The following is a 21,198-nucleotide window of genomic DNA, read 5'->3' as shown; positions in this document are numbered from 1 at the left end:
TGCTGTTGCAGTAGTAGTGGAGTATTTTGTCAAATGCCTGCTCCTTAACATACAAATCATTGCTGACCTTTCTTTCACAATGTCAAGTAACAGGCAACGGAACCAGTGAAAAATAGTTGCTGTCAGAAGTGGGATTCAAACCCACGCCTCCAGTGGAAACTGCGACCTTAACGCAGCACCTTGGACCGCTCGGTCATCCTGACTGGAAGCAACCCTAAATTCAATGGAATTTATCATAGATATCACAATATATGAAATTGAAAACATCATGAGACCTGAAGCAGGATGGCCGCAATAGTCCCAGGACTGCCATCGTACTTTTAGTTAGATGCGGAAAGGTTGCAGTTTGACCTTTACTGTAGCTTAAAGTCAGGTTCCACTGAGATTTGTACTCGGATCACTGGATTCAGAGTCCAGAGTGCTAACCATTACACCATGGAACCACTATGACCCAGAGAAATACACAGTTTTGGTAGACAGTTTCTTATTTGGCATCCGCTAGAATGCTATCTGTGCAAGGAATAGGACAAAGAAGGCAAACACTGGTACCAATGACAAGGAAGCTAACAAGACACAGCAACCGCTTCAGGCTAACTTAAGAATTTTAGTAAGCTCAGCAGAGGATTTGGGAAATGGCAAGTCGAGAAATTGTTTTGAAGGACTTCCTACAAAAAATGAATCCAGTAACATGTCTGCCGACTGTATACAGACACATGGTAAGATTACACAGGTTGATAATGTAGAGGCTTACAAATGCTGCAGTTGCAGTAGTAGTGGAGGTTTTTGTCAAATGCCTGCTACTTAACATACAAAGCATTGCTGACCTTTCTTTCACAATATCAAGTAACAGTCAACAGAACCAGTGAAAAACAGTTGCTGTCAGAAGTGGGATTCGAACCCACGCCTCCAGTGGAGACTGCGACCTTAACGCAGCGCCTTCGACCGCTCGGCCATCCTGACTGGAAACAACCCTAAATTCAATAGAATTTATCATAGATATCATAATATATGACATTGAAAACATCATGAGACCTGAAGCAAGATGGCCGCACTAGTCCCAGGACTGCCATCGTACTTTTAGTTAGATGCGGAAAGGTTGCAGTTTGACCTTTACTCTAGCTTAAAGTCAGGTTCCACTGAGATTTGTACTCAGATCACTGGATTCAGAGTCCAGAGTGCTAACCATTACACCATGGAACCACTATGCCCCAGAGAAATACACAGTTTTGGTAGACAGTTTCTTATTTGGCATCCGCTAGTATGCTATCTGTGCAAGGAATAGGACAAAGAAGGCATACACTGGTACCAATGAGAAGGAAGCTAACAAGACACAGCAACCGCTTCAGGCTAACTTAAGAATTTTAGTAAGCTCAGCAGAGGATTTGGGAAATGGTAAGTTAACGCCGACAATGATTTTATCGCGCATTAACGCAGTTTTTACAAAAATGCAATACACACCGTTGATGCCAGCAAATCACCCAAACAAACGGTGGAGGGAGGCTTTGGCAGACTACGTTTGATGCAGCGTGTATGAGAAGTATAGATAAACAAAAGCAAGACAAGCTAACAAATTTCACAGGGAAGTGGATAGATTCAAACTGCAGACCGATTAGTATTGTGGAAGATGTCGGTCTGAGGAACTTTCTCAAGTTGCGTTCCCGTCGCGTTTGGTGTGAACGCACCTTTTAGATCGAATGACGGCAGGTATGAGCCTCCCTCAAGACGCACCATCACAAGAAGAATACATGAGTTGTATGAAAAGGAGAGGACTACAAAAGCGACGGCGTTACAGCGTTAGAACTGTTTTTTTTACTGGAGACTACTGGACATCGCTGTGTCACCATAATTACGTTGGAGTTATGTTGCATTATATTGATGTACAGTGGGAGCTGCATTCACATGCTCAGACTTTCATGAAAACACAACACGGAAATTTTGCTATGACTTTTTTCAAGAAACAATACTATAACCTTGTTATGGTATTTATACAATGGCTTTTTTAAGACGTACTATACTTTATAATCACTTTTTTAATTACTTCATGATATACTATAATTTTTTATGGCATACTATATTTTCTTTTTTTATGGCATACCATATAACTTTTCATGGCATACTATACAATGACATTTTTTATGAACATTTATGACATTTTATATGATTTTTTACACCCGACGCCTCTTGCTGTGAGAATTTCAGATTCTATTGATTACTTTTGAAATCTCTACATGGTCTGGCTCCGATTTACATTTCAGAACTTCTAAAGCTTTTATTCGGCTACGAGACCCCTCCCATCACAAAACCAAATGCTGTTAAAAGTTCCACGGTCCAGGCTTTTAAACAAAGGGGGACCATGCTGTTACCGTTTCAGCTCTGAACATCATCATTAAATCGGTGAAGTTTCTGCACATTCATTTTACCTGTGGGGCTCTCAGTGACTGTGTCTGAGGACCAGCCCGTAAGGCCTTAAACCCCTAAACCCTCAGATCAGCTGTTAGATGGTTGAGTGTGACAGACTGTGAGGGCTTGAAATGGTGTAAATACGAATGGGACAGCGCTTTGCTGCCACATATCACATGATGACGTCATATCATGTTGTGTACATTTGTGGGTATCTATTTGATACTTTTTACTCCCTGATTTGAACGTCTTCCAGGCTTTTGCCTCACGAGATGAGCGATTTGTCAAAATCGACTTATTTTTGTCAAAACGGCTTCAATGACAAAATGAAATGTCTGATGAATAAATCAATATCTGCTTGCATGGGTTTCATCTTTAATCCTTAATGTTTATTTTGTGAATGTAATTTGCCAGGCTTTTACGTCTCCATGCTTCCACTGGTAACCCCGTGCTTAATATCATGTTGCCATGAATTGTGGGTAATTCCCTCAGGCAAAGTCTGCAGAAATGCTGACTTACGAAAAGTGTCTCAAAATGTCTGCTCGACAATTTGACAGCAGGACAGAACTGGGATCGGGCCTGTGGACTAACATCTGTGGACTAAAACAATAACAAAAGGTTGATGCCCAATAAGCACACAAGTCGAACTGCTACCTTCAGAAACCTTTATTTGCCGCAATTTCAGCTCATGGAAACATAATTTCACAGAGAAAAGTAAGAAAATAAATGGAGTTAATGAACTTGGATGACTTCCGCTAATAAGCACAAACACATTTGAGAAAGATCACAGCTTTACATCATACAGCTAAAACAACAAAATCAACACTTAAACTCACATTGATGTATAATGTAGACTAAATAATCAAAAAGACTGAACAAGAAAACCGTCCTCTCTACAGGTTATACCGCTCACAAAGTTAGATAAAAGCAGAACACGAGAGGTGATTACACATTAGATGGATCTACATGTTAAAAATGTGAAATGTATATATAAAAAAAGAAAATAAGAGAAGATGTTAATATTAAGACCTGAGTTCTGCTGATAGTTGCAAAGCAAGAACATGTTTTGGTAATTCTTTATTTTAATCAAAGTACATAAACAAGCTATACAAAATAACTGCTTCCTTTGTAGAGTAAAAAACTATTGGAGCATTTCACCAATTTTAAAAAAGAGACTTCTTTGATTTGATTTCACCAAATTTCTAACTGGATCTTATTACATATTGCTGAGTAAAAAAGATACCAAAACCTATTGTTGAGAGATTTGGTGCATCGCACGATGCAAACTGGACATTCACATTTTTACAATATAAAAATAATAATTCCCCACTTGTAAGAATTCTGCGTTAAAATGGAAATTATGGCTTTTTAAGAAACGATGAAATGAGCACGATTTCAATGAACCCAGTCTCTTCTTGACCAAACTTGGGCGCTTTAACTCCTTAATGACATACCGGTGAAAATAATTGTGAAAGACACTGTCCCCAGGTCAGATTACAATGAGAGGAAAGATAATAGTGGCCCTAAAGCAAGACCATGGAACTCTACCACTGTGGTCACGAGTATCCCCTGGATTCCACCAGGCGCAGCACTTTGTGAGTCTGCATTAAAAAATGTTGTATGAAAATATATATGTATGTATGTATATATATATATATATATATATATATATCGTTTTGCTTTTTTGGCATTTTCCCAGTTAAGTGACTGCACTTTGTCAATGATGGTTGTGAACCTCCTAAACTCTGCTGAGACGCTTAGATTTGCGCGTCACCTCAGTACTTTTTCTCTTCTGAGCTGATCGAGGGCTCTTTTCTTCGTTGGACACTTTAGCGCTGCGGCGTCTGGATTTAGACTGCGGGGTTATTATTAATGAAGGAATTGACCTCCCTCTTAAAACTCTCTTCCCAATCACTATAGGTTCCTCCTCTTCCTCAGAGTATTCCTCGTCCTCTTGGCTTGAACCTGCTGCCTCGTTGCCTTGGTCCTTGTCTGATGCCACTGTAACCTTTTTCTCCTCGTCAGTGTTGCCCTCAGCCTCATCTTGCTCACCCTCATTGTTTTCCCTGTAATCCACCTTTTGCCTTTTTCGTACGGATCTTCGAGGGGAATCGTCTTTCTGTCTTCTGGATCTCGGTGATGGTGTGGCAGGTGACGCTTTTTGTTTGCCCCTAAATGCTCTTGTTGTCACGGCTGGAGCTTCGTCCTCGGCCACTGCAGATACATCTTCAACTAAAGCCTCTCCTTCAGCGATGGCAGCGTCCGATACCACTTCGGCAGCAGCAGTGGGATGTTCTACGACTGCGGTTTCCTCCTCCTCAGCTGATGAAGGTAGGACAGTGTCAATACCAATCCCATCCACAGCTTCCACACGGTTGTCCTCCTCTTCAAGCACTCCTGCTTCCTCTGTCGAGGCGTCCTTCGTCTGCTCTGCGTCTCCCACGGTAAGTTCTTCCCCATCCGCATTACGAGCTTCTTCCTCCTCCACATCTTTGTCTTTCTCCTCAGATGATTCCTGCCCATCCTCTTCTTCCTCTCCTTCAATCCCTTCGGCAGGAGTAGCTTCTTCTTCTCCCGCTTCCTCCTGCTGACACTGTGTGCGGGCTCTTTTGGATTTACGTCTAGGTGAGGCGGCAGCCGACCTTCTTCCCTTCCTTGTTGTGGCTCTCACTGTCTTGTCCCCACTTCTCAGAACTCCTGTTTCAACAATTGGTGCTTCTTCCTCATCGGACACCTTTCCCTCGTCTGTATTAGGTGTCTCTTCAGCCTGTCCATCTGCACACGTCTCTTCCACTGCCTCTTGCTCTGTGAGTGATTCTCCTGACACAGCTTCTGCCACAATGCAGAGCTCTGGTTCTGTATTTCCTTCATCCGGAGGTGCATCCTCATCATCATCCTTTTCTTCCTCTTTTTCGTCAGTTTCCTCCAGCACAGCTTTGGCTTCCTCTACTTGTGTCTGTTCAGGTGGAGTGGTTTCTTCCTCTCCCTCTTCCTCGGTCTGACACTGTGTACGAGCTCTTTTGGATTTACGTCTAGGTGTGGCATCAGCAGGCTTTCTTCCCTTCCTCGGAACCCTAATTTCTACTGCTGGTTCATCTTCTTCTGTGCTGTTCTCTCCCGGTGCCTCTTCCTCTTGCTCATCGTCGTGTTTCTTTGTGGTTTTTCTTCTTGTTGTGGCTCTCACAGTCTTTTCACCACTTCTTAGAACTCTTTCAACAACTTGTGCTTCCTCCTCAGACTCAACCTTTGCTGTCAACATTGTCTCCTGTGCACTTTCCGCCACTTCAGATGTGGAGGTTGACTGTTCTCCCTCCACTGTGTCTTGCTTTGCGAGTGCTTCCTCTGCAACAACCAAGGTATTTTCCTCATGATCGAGTTGTCCACCTGAAACCTCTGTGTCCACGTCGGCACCTGTCTCAGTACAGTCGATCTGTCCCTCCTCCTGAGCATCATGTTGGTCGACAGCTGACTCTGCCACTATATCCTCTTTCTCTGAGGCCATTTCTGCTTCTATATGTTCTGCTTGTTCAGTTGCATCCCCTTCTTCAAGGTTCTCTCCCTTCTTCCGTTCAGTCATCTGTTGTTCTTCCTCTTCTTCCTCTGTCTCTCTCGCCTCAACTGCTGTAGAGTCCTCTCCTCCCTCCTCCTCCTCCTCTTCTTCTTCCTGGAGTTGCTTGCGGGTTCTTTTTGTTGTACTTCTCTGTCGGGCATAGTATGATTTCCTTCCAGCCCTCAAAACCCTGATTTCAACTATCGGTACCACTTCCTTAACTTTTGAAGCTGCCTCCTGTCTTACTTTTCTCGGTCTGCCGATGGTTCTTGGTGTGGCTTTGACTGCTTCAGTTGTCTCCTCATCTCTCCCCTCCTCTGCATCTTGTTTGGTGACTGCTTCCACTTTATCCTCACACCGTTCCTTGTTCACCGTCACCTTCTCCAGCTCAGTGTTTTCTATACCCACAGAGGATCCAGGGACATTCTCCTGTGCCGCCGTTTCTTCCTCTTTCATTGTTTCTTCCCCCTGCTCCTCTTCTGCCTCAGCAGCAGTCTTTTGTACAGTAAGACCCTCCTCTGTAGCTGCCGTTTCATCCTGGACGTCGTGATGGGGTTTCTGCAGGTCCACTAAAACCACTGTCACCCTTCGGAGATCAGAAGGCTGGGTTGCCGTTTCCTCACTCTGTTGCTCCTCTGCTGAAGGTGTTGCCTCATCTTCGATAGGTGGAAGTACAGCTGAGTCAGTGGCCGGTGAAGGTATTGGTGCATCTGTCTCTTCTTGTACTAAGTCATCTGCAGAAGCTGTAACTACAGCTGTGTTCTCTTCCTCTTCAGTCAGCATCATTGTTCCTTCCTCAGACTCTCCTTTGTCCACCTCCACAGTAACAAGTTCCTCATTCTCCACCTCTATTTTATCCTCCTCTGGGGCGTTCCCCTTGTCTTCTTCAGTTGGTGGCTCTTTGGCTGAACCCGGCCCTGCGTTTTCTTCTTCCTGCACCTCTGCCGATTCCTCTGGTCCATCTTCTTCTTTCTGGAGTTGTTTGTGGCTTCTACGAACAGACTTCCTTCCCCTTCCCAGAATTGTTGTTTCTACTGGAGGTTCTAGTTCCTCCTCCTCTTCTTCTGACTGCTTTTTGCTTTGTCTGGACCTGGTTTTTGGTGAAGCTTTGGACATCTTTCCACCACTTCTCAGAGGACTAGTTGCAGCAACTGCTGGTAGTTCCACTTCCTCAGCTCCCAAAGATGGTTTTATTTCATCAAATTCTTCACTTGAGGCCTCTATCTGCCCTTCTGCAGATGTTTTGGATATGCCCTCTGATTGATCTTCTATTGCATCTTGTCCTTGCTCTGCCACTATATCCTCTTTCTCTGAGGCCATTTCTGCTTCTATATGTTCTGCTTGTTCAGTTGCATCCCTTTCTTCAAGGTTCTCTCCCTTCTTCCGATCAGTCATCTTTTGTTCTTCCTCTTCTTCCTCTGTCTCTCTCGCCTCAACTGCTGTAGAGTCCTCTCCTCCCTCCTCCTCTTCTTCTTCCTGGAGTTGCTTGCGGGTTCTTTTTGTTGTACTTCTCTGTCGGGCATAGTATGATTTCCTTCCAGCCCTCAAAACCCTAATTTCAACTATCGGTACCACTTCCTTAACTTTTGAAGCTGCCTCCTGTCTTACTTTTCTCGGTCTGCCGATGGTTCTTGGTGTGGCTTCGACCGCTTCAGTTGTCTCCTCATCTCTCCCCTCCTCTGCATCTTGTTTGGTGACTGCTTCCACTTTATCCTCACACCGTTCCTTGTTCACCGTCACCTTCTCCAGCTCAGTGTTTTCTATACCCACAGAGGATCCAGGGACATTCTCCTGTGCCGCCGTTTCTTCCTCTTTCATTGTTTCTTCCCCCTGCTTCTCTTCTGCCTCAGCAGCAGTCTTTTGTACAGTAAGACCCTCCTCTGTAGCTGCCGTTTCATCCTGGACGTCGTGATGGGGTTTTTGCAGGTCCACTAAAACCACTGTCACCCTTCGGAGATCAGAAAGCTGGGTTGCCGTTTCCTCACTCTGTTGCTCCTCTGCTGAAGGTGTTGCCTCATCTTCGACAGGTGGAAGTACAGCTGAGTCAGTGGCCGGTGAAGGTATTGGTGCATCTGTCTCTTCTTGTACTAAGTCATCTGCAGAAGCTGTAACTACAGCGGTGTTCTCTTCCTCTTTAGTCAGCATCATTGTCCCTTCCTCAGACTCTCCTTTCTCCACCTCCACAGTAACAAGTTCCTCATTCTCCACCTCTATTTTATCCTCCTCTGGGGCGTTCCCCTCGTCCCCTTCAGTTGGAGGCTCTGATCCCAGCCCTGTTTTATCTTCCACTGGATCTTGTTTTTGCTCTGCCACAGCTTCCCCTTCCTCCACATCATCTATTTCTAACTCTAAACCCTCCACTTTTTCAGAAGCAGCTTCCTTAACCTTATCTACTATCTCCTTTATCTTCTCTACAGCTGCTTCCTTTGCTGCATCTTCTTCCCCTACTCCCGTTTCCTCGACACATTTAGATTCCTCCTCTCCCTTTTGCTTTTCTTCCTGGATTTGTTTACGGCTTCTTTTGGATTTTCCTTTAGGTGTGTCAGTGGTAGAAACCCTCCCACGTCTCAGTGTTCTGGTTGTCACTGCTGGTTCTTCTTCACTGTTTTCTGCTTCTTGTTCATCCACCTGCTTTCTGCCTCTTGCCGATTTGTGTCTTGGTGTAGCTGTGCTTGCTTTTGCTTTACGTCTCAGAGCCCTGGTTTCAACAGCCGGTGCCTCTTCCTCTTCTGAGCTCATTGCCTCATCGACCTCAACTAGTGGAAGGTTCCCTTCAGCATCATCTCCTACTGGAATGTCTGCCTCGCTATCTGCACATATCTCAGAAACTTCACACTGTTTCTCCTCCTTTGTCAAAGGTATAACGTCCTCTGCTGCTTCCTTTGCCTTTGGAACTGAACCTTCTTGCACAACAGTTAGTTCCTCGGTTGTTATCTCTTCTTCCGTTTTGTCAACAGTCCCTTCTTGTTCCACCTGGTGGTGTTCCTCCATCTGTTTGTCTGCTGCTTGTTCATCTGTATTCTCTTCACCAGCAGAAGCTTCTGCAGGGGGCTCTTCAATCTCATTCTCAGGGACATCCGTTTTATTCTGCATCACTGGTGTTTCTACCTCCTCACCATTTTGTTCTTTCTCAGATTCACCGGTTACTATTTCATCCTCATATTCCTTTGTTAGAGCAGTCCCTGCTGTATCCGGAAGCTCTGTGTCTTCCACCCCTGGCTCCTGTTGTTTCTCTATTGTCTCTTCATCTTCTAGTTGTTGCTTTTCTTCAGATAATTCTTCCACCGTGACGGCATCCTCTTCTATGGAGGTTTGTTCTTCTTCTTGTGCTTCTCCCTCAGCTACATCCGACTCCTCCACTACCTGGGTTGTAGAAATGTCTTCCTCCTCCGCCGCTTCATCAACCTCTTTCTCTAATTCTTCAGATACCTTTTGACTGCGTCGGGTATATTTATGTGTGGGTGGAGGGGTGTTCCTAATAGTTCTTCCTCTCAAAATGATCCCTGCATCCTGGGCTGCAGTTCCCTGCTTTACCCCCTCTTCTTGCTTGCTGTGACGCGTAGATCTCCGTCTGGGGGTTACACTCTGTACAGTTGTCACAGCCTTTACACTGGCTCTTCCTGGTTTTCCAGCTTCACCATTCTCTGATGTTGCACGTGTCGATAGACTTAGCTCTTGTGTTACTCTCTCATCAGTGACCCCAACTTGAGTTCCCTCTCCCGCTTTGTCCAGAGTTTCTGCTTCCTCCACAGCTTCTTCAGAGACCGCCAGCACTGCAGCGTCTTCCTTCTGACACTCTTCTTCAATTTCTGATGCCACGTTCTCAACCGTTATTTGTGAGTCACAGGAGACGCTGTTCAGATTTTCGGGGGCATTATCTTCTACTTGCGGCTCCTCAGTCGTAGGTGCTAATGTAACATCATCTTCTCGTAGGTCTCGTAGGGCTAGGATATGCTCTCCTTGCTCTTCAGGAGCCACACTGGACATACCCTAAAAATAAACAAAACAAATTGAATCCTGAACAAGTTGCTGTACCGGTCTGTAGACAAACACGTGAAGAAGAATTTGCATATACACACCTCAGTCGTCACCAATTCAGAGACGCGCAGTTCTGTCTTCTGTTGCGCAGAAACTTGGTCCTTGCTGGGGGTTTCTGCTTCAATATCCTCAATTCTAAAAAGATTAGATACCACTTGTTAATTTCAACAATCTGCTGCTTTCCTCATCATTTAATTTGCAGTTGATGGCAGCCTTTTCAGCCGAGCATGTTGGGTCGAGGACTCTTGTAAGCAACCGCCTTTTGTACAACAAATAAAGGCTTGAAATTCACCAGAGGGGTTTGTACTGACGTCTTTCATATTGTAGAACAAAACGTTAAAATCTCCTCAGTTAACTTAGCATCTAACTAAAAACCCATTTACTTTGAGACGAGCAAACCGGAAGACCAAAAAATGCAAACTAACATCCTGTTTTTAGGACTCATTCCTGCAGCACTGTGTGACGGCAACTGTGGTCCCACACTACTTCAAGACGCCTATTGTTTGGTGGAAAAATTACAAGTTGTGTTACGTTATGAACTGAGATCGTCAGGTTGACGCGGGCGTATGAGCCTAAACGGCTTTAGCTAATTATCAGTTATTGTTGTCATGTTTCACTCTTGATGTGCCGAGCTGTTTCAGAGTGATGGTGTTATTAACAACAACTCCTATAGATCTATATTCACCTTCATCCAGTCTGTTTGCAATTGTCACTGCTGCACATACATGAAGTATGTCTAGCATCTAAGGGAGCCAAAGGAGCCAAAGAACTGCCACGTTGCACTGGTTGTTGCACTTGAACATTTAAAATGCAATTGATTCTTTTTTTTTTCTCACAAAAAAGAGAGAGAACTATTTTCAATAAAGTCCTAACGATACCCATCCCTAGTGACATGGATTTATTCATACAGACCTGATGACTTTGTCTGACTTGTCCTCTCCAATCTTTTCTCCCATCTTCCTTCGTTTCGAGCCGCTACTCCGACCCCGGGCCGTGAGGGGCACCTCGGCCTCTGAAATCGTTACGATTGTAACAACGTCACTACATTATCACATTTAAACCATACAAACGTTAATATATACAACCTAAAGACCCTTTCACGCAAAGACTCCGACGTAAAAAAAAATGAAAGAAAAAATGATGCTCACCTTTGGTAGCGCTCAGTAGCGTCACTTCCTCCTACAAAATCACAATGACCGGGGATTATTTTTGTCTAATTTGTAGAAATGTTTGTTTCTCAAATACACGATCTGCAAATTGGAAGAAATAACAACGCACCACAATTTCCACCGTGCATTCCATAGAGCCGGCCTGTTTTATTTGAGCGGCGATCGCCTCCATCACCACGTCCTCTTCCGTCCTTTCAGTAATCACGAGTGACTCCTCGGTGAATGACAGACTCTTGGATACTGCTGAGGAACAAGGTAAGACAAGTAGAAAAAAGACATTTTGTCAAACTATTTTGCAGCACATTCTTTACTGATGACACAATGTTTATGGTGTCAAATCTTCTGGGATATCCCAGAGGGATTTTAATGGTCTAGCTCTACAATTCAGATTCTGTTCTTTTTTTTTTACCACTCTGGTGCATGGCCTGGATCTTTCTGGCGATGTTGGTCCTCTGGTTGGGCCCACCTATGCTCTCCACCTCCCACAGCAGGTCTGTGTCTCCTGGGTACTGACACAGGTATTTCTCACACACTAGGGAACAGAGAGGAGCGTATTTAACTTACAGTAATGTACCGTTAGTGCCTCTATACACCAGCCCAGACACAGCCGACTGTAAGAAAGCAGATTCAGAGTCTACACATCAATAAGGTGGACTTGCTGCAGGGTGGACTCATGTACCTTTATACATGAATTTTGCTATGGGGTACCTCAACCCCAGACAGTCCTCTTTGAAACTGAGCACAAAGTCCTCCAGCATCTGGAGGCCGAAGCCTTTACCACGCTGACATTTTCTGACGAAGATGGAGTCCATCACGGGGAGCTGATAGCTTCTGGTTGAAAAAGAACTGCTAAAGCTGCCTGCAGGAGAAACAAAAAAGCACAGCCATGAGGAATGAACCAACACGTGGACTAAACCAGGTCTTGTACCGATGCAAAGGAGCTGTAAGCAGATTACCGAACGTCACATAAATTACCTGAGGGTTTGACAGAGTAGAAGCCGACAGCTTCTCCATTATTCCAGAGGACTTTCGCGTTGTCTTTTTCTCCATGACAGAGGAAGGGGAGCTCCTCGGAGCTCATCTCCTTGGCTCGATAGACGACGCGATTGAGGATGTATAAAACGATTCTCTCTCCCACCGTCTCCACCTGTGGGACGGGTAGAAGAACGTGTCACACGTCATGAAAAACACATTTGGGTAGATGGAGCGCCTACCAACACACAACCTGTGAAAGAAGACAATCCAGTCCGAACCCCATCTGATATATTTGGGTGCACTAGACCTGAAATAACTGACGCTGGAATGGATGGCGCACAATATTCAGTAGAGCGTTGAAGTCCCTCGTACCTCCACAGCTCCGTCTCGAGCGGGGTCTGCCGTCTTGAGGATGTCGTCCACCGCCCACCAGCGATCCAGCAGGTACAGGGCCACGGCGGTGAACGGGTCGCTGGGAGAGAACAGGGCCAGGATCTTCTGTTTGTCGCCGGATCCATAGAGGGGGACGAAGCCCACGCTGGAGACGTCTATGGTGACCTGAGGACAGACGGACGTCCAATGACCTGACACGTACGGTTGTAAAGACAAGCACACTGGTCCAGTCAGAAGCGAGCCACAGCCCTGGTGTGGTGGGTTTTTACCTGGGTGGAGTCGGAGAGGGCGAGGTGTTCGGGGGAATCGGGGTTGCTGTAGAGGAGGTTGTTCATGTAGTTGTGGGCCAACCGCTCCAGCTCCGTCTGGCTGACGTCAGCCAGGAGGTCCACGGGGAACTTCATGCCTACGGGACAACAGAGAGAGCGGCGAGAGGCGAAGGTCACAGAGCAGATCTAGAAACCTTAAACTTACCTCTCAAACATTAGTCCAGCAGTGCATTTTGTATAGTTCTTCCCTTTTATATTGGAAATCGCACTTTAAAATGGAACAAATCTACGGCAGCAGTAAAGCGAGGAAGTTTAAAGTACAAAATTGGGTCCATTATATTTTCAGGACATGGCTTCTGTTTTTCTTGTTGCCAACAAATCCCCACAATAAGATCAACGTTCAAGATCAAATCAACGTCACTCAAACAGGAGGTCCTTGTTGAAGGCCTCGTTGGCCCTACGTGACATATCTAGTCTAGAAATGGGGACAATGGTTGGGCGTCTCTGGGGTTCAGAAGTGCTGACCTGCCTGACTCATTGATCCTTTATGAGTGAGGTTTGACCAAGTTCAAATCTATGGTCTCAACCATGACTCTTAAATATTAGTTTAACTTTACTATGTGTGTGTGTGTGTGTGTGTGTGTGTGTGTGTGTGTGTGTGTGTGTGTGTGTGCTGTCCGTGGTGCTGAAGCCCCGCTCTTTCATATCTCAACATTTCTTTGTCATCTCATTATTGCAAACGTTGAAGCTCTTTATGTTGATATGTACTTTACTTTTATACTGAAAGGAAATACTTGTTTGCAGAAATGCCTGCGGCGCTAAAAATAAAAGCCCGAACTGAACTGTAGAAAGCTCTTCCGATCCCAGCACATGCCTCCACACCAAACAGTAGTCCATTCAGTCTCTATGTAGGACAGACTTGAGCTCAACCCGTGGCAGCGGTAACCCGATCCACTCCAGCTGCCACAACCGGTCCCAGCTAATCCTCGCTGATCTCTTGTGAGACTAATAAACTGTGAAAGTTACTTCGCAAAGTGAGCTTAAGTTAGGATCAGAAGCCAACTTTAGTTTACCTGTACTATTTATTTAAAAGCATTACTATGTGGAGTGCACATGGCTAGCATGTCTAATCCAGTTGAGTTGAAGTCAATTAAGAACAAGTGTAACTATAGTTCCATAGAACCGAGAGAAACCTAGAACCTCCCGAGAGACAGGCTCAAAACTCAGAGTCTGTTTCAAACGAACAGCAAAACAAGTTGGTTTCTTTCAGTAGGACTAACACACAGGAAACGGGCATTGAACTGTTTTTCCATTGTCGTTTGAGTAGTAAGAAAGAAAAAGGTGATTGTTGTCAGCCGTTATGGTTACGCCACGCGGGACTACTGCTGGGCGGTATGACCAAAAATGTGTATCCCGGTATTTTTTAAGATTATATCGGTTTCACGGTATATCACTGTATTTTTTCTCGCGCGCGTTAACGCATTAGCTAATTAACGCTGACAATTATTTTAGCGCACGTTTAATTATTAAGCGGACATTTTTTAACAAGAGAACCGGCCGGCAGCTAGCGGTGACCAGCCATTTGTGTGGCGTGTCTTCCGTCTCTTCCTGCTTCCTTCACCTACATTCCCCCTGGGTCCTAAGCCCCTCCAAGTAAGTTGCTCGAGTTACCACCGGCGGCAACAAACAGTGGCTCCAAACTCGCAAAACGTCGGATTTTTTAAAACCAAAACAGTCGCAGTTCCGGAGACGGACTGCCAGCTAGTTCGCTTGTCCTTCTCCGGGTAGGAGATAGGAGATAGGAGATAGGACAGATAGGGTGGTTTTAAAGAAATTGTTTTTGTCTGCCACTGTAGTTCTCCTCCACGTTTGGCCCACAGGAGAAGTTTCAGTCGGTTGCAATCTGCAACCTCACCACTAGATGTTGCCAAAATCCCACAAACTGTCCCTTTAATTAATGCAATATGAATATATCGCAGATTACACCTATTATGTCCCACTGCTAACAAACACATGCTACAATAAATAGCGTGTAAAAAAGGCCAACAAACACTGAACCAAATGTAAACACTACACAAATGTAGCGTCCATTACCGCAGGGCGCCGTAGGATTACGTAAAACGAACAGGAGGTTGTAGCAGGAAGCAAACGGGGTTTACGACCGACACCTTCAGGGACTGCAGGGTGGAGCCGTTTGGAAGGAAGAGTCAAACGAGCTCATTCACGAGGCTTCGACAGCTGTCTGTTCAGAAAATACATGCATGGACACACGTTCCGTGTTTTGCTCAACTTTACTTTCACTCGCGGCAGTCGACGATTGCACAGCTCGCACGCCACAGCGGCGACGACTTGATGAGAGAGCGACCTGAAGGACCAGTTTCCTCAGGTGTTAAAACAAATCTCATCAGAGAGTGAACCCATTGATCTCTGTTACTCTACGCCTTAGTGTCAATGTGACGTCCGTGCACAAACAGAAACACACATGACGATGCAGGGAGTTTTGTACCCTCAGCGCACGACACATCCCGCATTGTTTCTCCCAACAGCACGCTCAGCACCCTGTGATGAGTCGATGTGCATTCGCACTAAAGCGAGCACGACGCGGCTGGACTTTTGTATCAGGCTTATAAATATAATCTTGTCTCGGGGACGGTTTGAACCCCATGACCCCGTGAGAAACAGGTCCTCCTGGGTGTGTTTTTTTTTGTTTATGCGATTCACTCTTTTTACAGTTGTGGACAATGGATGCGTTTCAACACGGACACACATCCATTATGCATGTCCCCTGTCCCGTCTTGTATCCCTCTCTGACGCACACACTGTCACTGAGCATCAGCAGCCGAGCAGAAAGTCCAGTCTGTGTTCTGTGAGAGAGAGAGAGAGAGAGAGAGAGAGAGAGAGAAAGACAGAGAGAGAGGGAGGGGGAGAGACAGAGACAGAGAGAGAGAGAGACAGAGAGAGAGACACACACAGAGACAGAGACAGAGAGAGAGAGAGACACAGAGAGAGAGACACACACAGAGACACAGAGATAAAGACAGAGAGAGAGAGAGAGCGAGAGAGAGAGAGAGACAGAGAAAGAGCGAGAGAGAAAGACAGAGCGAGAGAGAGAGACACAGAGACACAGAGAGAGAGAGAGAGAGAGAGAGACAGAGAGCCTGAGACACACAGAGAGAGAGAGACAGAGAGAGCAAGAGAGAGAGAGAGAGACAGAGAGCCTGAGACACACAGAGAGAGAGAGACAGAGAGAGCAAGAGAGAGAGAGAGAGACAGAGAGAGAGACACAGAGAGACACAGAGACAGAGAGACACAGAGAGAGAGAGACACAAAGACACAGAGAGAGAGACACACACAGAGAGAGAGAGAGACACAGAGACACAGAGAGAGAGACACAGAGACACAGAGAGAGAGACACAGAGACAGAGAGACACAGAGACAGAGAGACACAGAGAGACAGAGAGAGAGCGAGAGAGAGAGACACAGAGAGAGAGACACAGAGAGACACAGAGACAGACACAGAGAGAGAGACACAGAGAGAGAGACACAGAGAGAGAGACACAGAGACACAGAGAGAGAGAGAGAGAGAGAGAGAGAGAGAGAAAACAACCCTGGCTGCTGACTGAGTGTTTGGTGAGATCAGGCCCAGAGTTCCCTCAGGCTAGGGAGTAGAGAATACCACAAAATGCACTCATTAACCAGAACCTCTCTCTTGCTTTCTCTTAATAGACAGCTCTACTTTGGGCACCGGGCCTCTCAAGGTGTGTTAACCTAGTGTACGGCCGGGCCGCGTTTGTGTCAACGCCTGCTGAAAGTATCGCATCACGTTAAAATCTACGTTTGAGCCAAATAACTGTGCAAACAACTGCTGACAATGTATTGAGGACATAAAACGTTGTCCCGCATCTGGACAGATGTGCAAAAACAAGAACACTTGCCTAATGAGAGGACCACTGGAGCAAAGAAGGGGGGGAGGTTGAGGTCTTCATTTCAGCGATAACACAGATCTTCTCATCTTCTCCAGGGAGGAGAAGATGTAGGATCATGACTGTACTGTTTTTGAGCTCTTATAACTTGTACTTGACCTACAACAGTGAGAGCTGATCTTCACACAATAAAGGCTTACAGAGCAGTTTGACCTTTAACCTGCCGGGGTCTTTAATTAACATCCTTAAGAGCAACAAATGACACTTTCTACTGAGAAAAAAAAAAAAAAAAAATTATATTTTGACAAAAAACACACACACACACACACACACACACACACACACACACTGCTGAACAAGTAGCGCTGCTGCTGCTGCTGCTGCTGCACGCGACAACGCTGAGTGCGCACTTTTTTTTTTTTTTAAAACAAGACCAAAAAAAAACCAAAACAAGTGAAACACGTCTTTCAGAAACTATATGTAAAACCGCGCGAAAGTTTAAAAAAAAAGGGTACATAGAGTTCCTAAAGTGTCGGAGGGAGGGAGGGGAGGGGAGGAGGGGGGGTTTAGTGGGCGTGTGCGGGCGCGCGCTCAGCGGACGCGCTGCAAAGTGTCCCAGCAGCAGACGGGCACACGAGAGTAATATAAAACAAACTTTCCGACAGAAAACTCACCGCTTACCGTAGTAGCTCGAGCAGGTCTGCTGCGTTTACTATCACTGTTCACAGTTAACGTCACGTGAACGATTTAAAAGAAGTTTTGAGGTCTCACCCCCCCCCCCCCCCACACACACACACACACACACACACGCACACACACACACGCACGCACACAAATACTACGCAGGGAATTTTAGCCCTAAACTATGAGAAAACAAAGAATGTTCTGTACGTGTTACCGTAGAGCTTAAAGAGACAGTGTTGCGTTCAAGGAGCCGCGGGGGAGTCGGCTGTAAAGCAGATAGCATCGCGGTCGGACAGGATGAATTCAGAACATTTTGTCCCCGATACAAAAAAAAAAGAAGTGTTTTGAGCTTTCGTCTCCAATCTAAACCAGCCGCATTTAGTGGCGACTTCCATCGTTGTTTGCGTGTTCACAATGACGCCGCGGAGCCCCTTGCACGCACTCGCGATAGTCTGCGTTTAATACCTGCCCGGGGTAACACTCCAGCGAGATGCCGCGGCACGTCCTCCTTTCTTGTCTCCTAATTCCAAAAGTGCTTCCAAAGAACAAAACCGGGCACGCGCGCACACAAACGGAACCGAGCCGAGAACGAACCGCGCGCACTCACCTGCACGCTTTCACTGGGAGGCGTTGTCTTTCCTTTAAAACAAAAACAAAAAAACTCCCCACTGTTCAATTTAAATTTCTGTAAACACGCTCCGGGGTTACTTGCGTTGTTATGGTGGGACGTTCCAAGTGCGCATGCTCGGCTCGGGCCGCCAATCCCGCGTGCAGCTGCTTTATATAACGACACAATAATAATCCAACCTGACCCCGTAATCCTAAAGTCACCGGCAGCGTCCCACGGTGACGTCATCACACCGGCGTCGTTAAAAGTTGCACGAACGTTTTATATCGTTTTATATCGTGGTGACCTCGTTACACGCTAGTTTCAAACCCACATAGGTTCATTTCAACTGCTGCAGGAGATCCGAAAATGTATAAAGTTGCCAAATATGATCGAATATTTGGTATAAAATGATGCACGGTGCATGCATGAACTCTGAGTTTAATATTGCATTCCTTGTAGACATTTTGAAGGGTATAAATACACGTGTGAAGCTGTCATAAAGAGCGGGGCAAATCAAGAATAAAAGCATTTTACTTTATGATTTGACTTCTTTTTGATTTTCAAGCAAATTCTCTTTTACCAGTAAAAGTACAAAGACATCGTCAGAATGTATACTATCAAAAGTTAAGTACTGATTTGCTCCTGTATTACTAGTGCGTAAACATGCAAGACACATTTTAATAATATTGGTGAAAGTGGAGCTAATTTAAGCCTTTGAGCAAATCTGTAACAATACGCCCTATTTCATAAATCACTTAAGTAAATGTACAGAGTTCGATTCCACAGGTGCAGTGATTTTGATGCAGCTTTATTTTATTATAGCTTCATTATAAGTGAAACGTTTTGATAATAACAAGCCTTTCATCATCTCCTTCTAATCTGACCTCATTGCTCATCGTCAAAGTAAACTGCACTGCCACTACTGTTTGACCACAGAGCACCTTAAACCGGTTCCTATTGGCTATATATAAATATATATATAACAAATAATTATGTATAAATTGATGCACGAGGACAAGATTGACGAACTAGGGAGCCTTAAGAAGAGGATGACCCGCACCCTTACAAAAGAAAGACGCTTCAATCCAAAGAAACCAGTTCTGTTTCACTTCAGGAGAAACCACCTCCATCCTTCCAAGGACCGAGGGCGTGACTTCAGCAGACTAGGCACCAATCTGAAGAACTTTGAAAAACAAAGCAACAACTGTGAACCTAGAAGGGGCTGGAGACTCGTGACGCGGTACAGCAGTCAGACCTGAAGTCTCGTCTTAGGGCCCCCGTTCAAGGATAACCGAGTTATCCGGATCAGAATGTGGACTATTTGACACGAAGCTTCTTGAACTGGTGTCAGAAAACACAAGGAGTCTCTGGGGTCAAGATGAGAGAGAGAGAGACGGACGGCCGAGACGAGCTCAGCTGCTTATTCGACAGGTTTAGTTCGCGGCTCTCGAAATGTCTCACACCCGGACGTCCACACTGCATCGTTGTTATGCATTGAATATGATGTAAAATATCCGTAAAAAATGTCCTTTAGTCAGGAGTTGTCCAATGGTAGAAAAGGAGTCCCTGAAGGAAAAAGGTTGGAAACCACGTAGCATTAGACAATACCCCCATTTGCATATTTAAACATAACATTTCAGAAAACTTGTGACACAAAAAGTAATTGTCTTAATGTCGGTAATCAACTGGGGAAGTTTCATGGTGTTATCTATTAGTTAATTTTTTTTTTTACCCTATTCACCTGTAGTCCTGGCTTTATCCAATGTTCACATTTCTGTTCTGTAAATGTGTGCAAATCAGCGCCAATTGGACGTCACAATGCACAGAGCCAGCTCCACAAAGACATGGTTTTACCAGTTTGGATTTACAGGAGAAGCGACTCTGACAGTGACATAAACTGAAACATGCAAAGGGATGTATTTCTTATTCTATGGGATATCATTAATAATGATCTTAAATTGATTCAAGATGGGTATAGTGACCGTACAGTCGCACAATGCTGCAGACCCAGGCAGTACTGCTGGGGCCCGCTGGAGGGGAACGGGAGGCGCAAGGAGAACCAGAACCAGGACCAGGACCAGGGGCAGACTGTCAGACCCTGATACCGTAAAAAATGAGAGGTTCTCAAAAAGGAGTCCGGTGCTCCGAAAACACAACCGCTTTTGTCTACAAGGGGGCCGGCAAAATGTAAAGAAATATATGAATTAACTATAAAAAAAACAGTGTTTCATACTGAAATTGAGCCTTCGTGATACCTTGATGAAGGAAGGTTGATGGCCGTCAAGCCCCTTCAGTCCTCCCCAGTCAAAGTGGATCAACGGCCAAAAAAAAGTGGCTGGATATCTATACATACTCGACTGAATCAGCAGGTACCGTTGTCTATTAATAATCAACCTGTTGAAAGCCAACTGTTTGATCAAGGCTCGCTGAGATTTAGTCTAATGCTAGGCTAGCTTTCTATCATATCTATGTCATAAATACCACCTGCGTCATTGACCACAGTGGATCATTTACCGCTGATTATTTTATGATTTACTGAGAGTTAAAAGAAGACGTTCACGTCTATGATACGTTAACATGGCACTCAATCATTTACAGATGTTGAGTTGGTAATACATATTTCCATTTCAATTACTTCCACTCCACTAGTTGGACTAGTTCAGATACACAGTTAACAGTAAGACGTCCTGTATGTGGACTAGTTCAGATAGACAGCTAACAGAAAGACGTCCTGTATGTGGACTAGTTCAGATAGACAGTTAACAGTAAGACGTCCTGTATGTGGACTAGTTCAGATAGACAGCTAACAGAAAGACGTCCTGTATGTGGACTAGTTCAGATAGACAGTTAACAGTAAGACGTCCTGTATGTGGACTAGTTCAGATAGACAGCTAACAGAAAGACGTCCTGTATGTGGACTAGTTCAGATAGACAGTTAACAGTAAGACGTCCTGTATGTGGACTAGTTCAGATAGACAGTTAACAGTAAGACGTCCTGTATGTGGACTAGTTCAGATAGACAGCTAACAGTAAGACGTCCTGTATGTGGACTAGTTCAGATAGACAGCTAACAGTAAGACGTCCTGTATGTGGACTAGTTCAGATAGACAGCTAACAGTAAGACGTCCTGTATGTGGACTAGTTCAGATACACAGTTAACAGAAAGACGTCCTGTATGTGGACTAGT

General features: G+C 45.1%; 1 protein-coding gene and 3 non-coding genes across 6 annotated transcripts; all 4 read right to left on the bottom strand.

Annotated features, from left to right (window-relative positions):
* Positions 1-120: 120 nt before the first annotated feature.
* Positions 121-203, bottom strand: trnal-aag (transfer RNA leucine (anticodon AAG)). Its single transcript has one exon. It is a non-coding gene; the product is annotated as a tRNA-Leu (tRNA).
* A 674-nt stretch (positions 204-877) lies between these two features.
* trnal-aag (transfer RNA leucine (anticodon AAG)) lies at positions 878-960 on the bottom strand. Its single transcript has one exon. It is a non-coding gene; the product is annotated as a tRNA-Leu (tRNA).
* Positions 961-1,128: 168 nt separating this feature from the next.
* On the bottom strand, positions 1,129-1,200 carry trnaq-cug (transfer RNA glutamine (anticodon CUG)). Its single transcript has one exon. It is a non-coding gene; the product is annotated as a tRNA-Gln (tRNA).
* A 1,851-nt stretch (positions 1,201-3,051) lies between these two features.
* LOC137866936 (microtubule-associated protein futsch-like) lies at positions 3,052-18,099 on the bottom strand. Of its 3 annotated transcripts, none has more exons than XM_068703233.1 (11): positions 18,009-18,099; positions 12,795-12,931; positions 12,505-12,690; positions 12,133-12,304; positions 11,837-12,016; positions 11,567-11,689; positions 11,267-11,400; positions 11,137-11,167; positions 10,901-11,000; positions 10,030-10,123; positions 3,052-9,940 (listed from the first exon to the last, which is right to left on the bottom strand). In XM_068703233.1, the coding sequence occupies exons 2-11, from the start codon at positions 12,927-12,929 to the stop codon at positions 4,139-4,141; spliced, it is 6,957 nt and encodes a 2,318-aa protein (XP_068559334.1). In that variant the 5' UTR covers positions 12,930-12,931; positions 18,009-18,099; the 3' UTR covers positions 3,052-4,138. The 3 variants fall into 3 exon arrangements, with proteins under 3 accessions (XP_068559334.1, XP_068559336.1, XP_068559335.1); XM_068703235.1 differs by having other exon boundaries at positions 11,267-11,397; XM_068703234.1 differs by lacking the exon at positions 18,009-18,099 and adding an exon at positions 17,867-17,911.
* Between the last annotated feature and the right edge of the window lie 3,099 nt (positions 18,100-21,198).

The sequence above is a fragment of the Cebidichthys violaceus genome, unplaced genomic scaffold (assembly GCF_023349555.1).
Source record: "Cebidichthys violaceus isolate CVI_PGR_0920_01 unplaced genomic scaffold, fCebVio1.0.p SCAF_9, whole genome shotgun sequence".
NCBI lineage: Eukaryota > Metazoa > Chordata > Actinopteri > Perciformes > Stichaeidae > Cebidichthys > Cebidichthys violaceus.
This window is presented reverse-complemented; position numbering and strand designations above follow the sequence as displayed.

What these genes read in the sequence shown, in the direction of transcription:
- LOC137866936 (XM_068703233.1), bottom strand. Translation starts at nt 12,929, where the DNA reads ATGAAGTTCCCCGTGGACCTCCTGGCTGACGTCAGCCAGACGGAGCTG. An exon ending in GCTACTGAGCGCTACCAAAG is followed by an intron (nt 11,001 to 11,136) that starts GTGAGCATCATT and finishes TAACGATTTCAG; the next exon opens with AGGCCGAGGTGCCCCTCACG. An exon ending in AAGTCAGACAAAGTCATCAG is followed by an intron (nt 10,124 to 10,900) that starts GTCTGTATGAAT and finishes TAATCTTTTTAG; the next exon opens with AATTGAGGATATTGAAGCAG.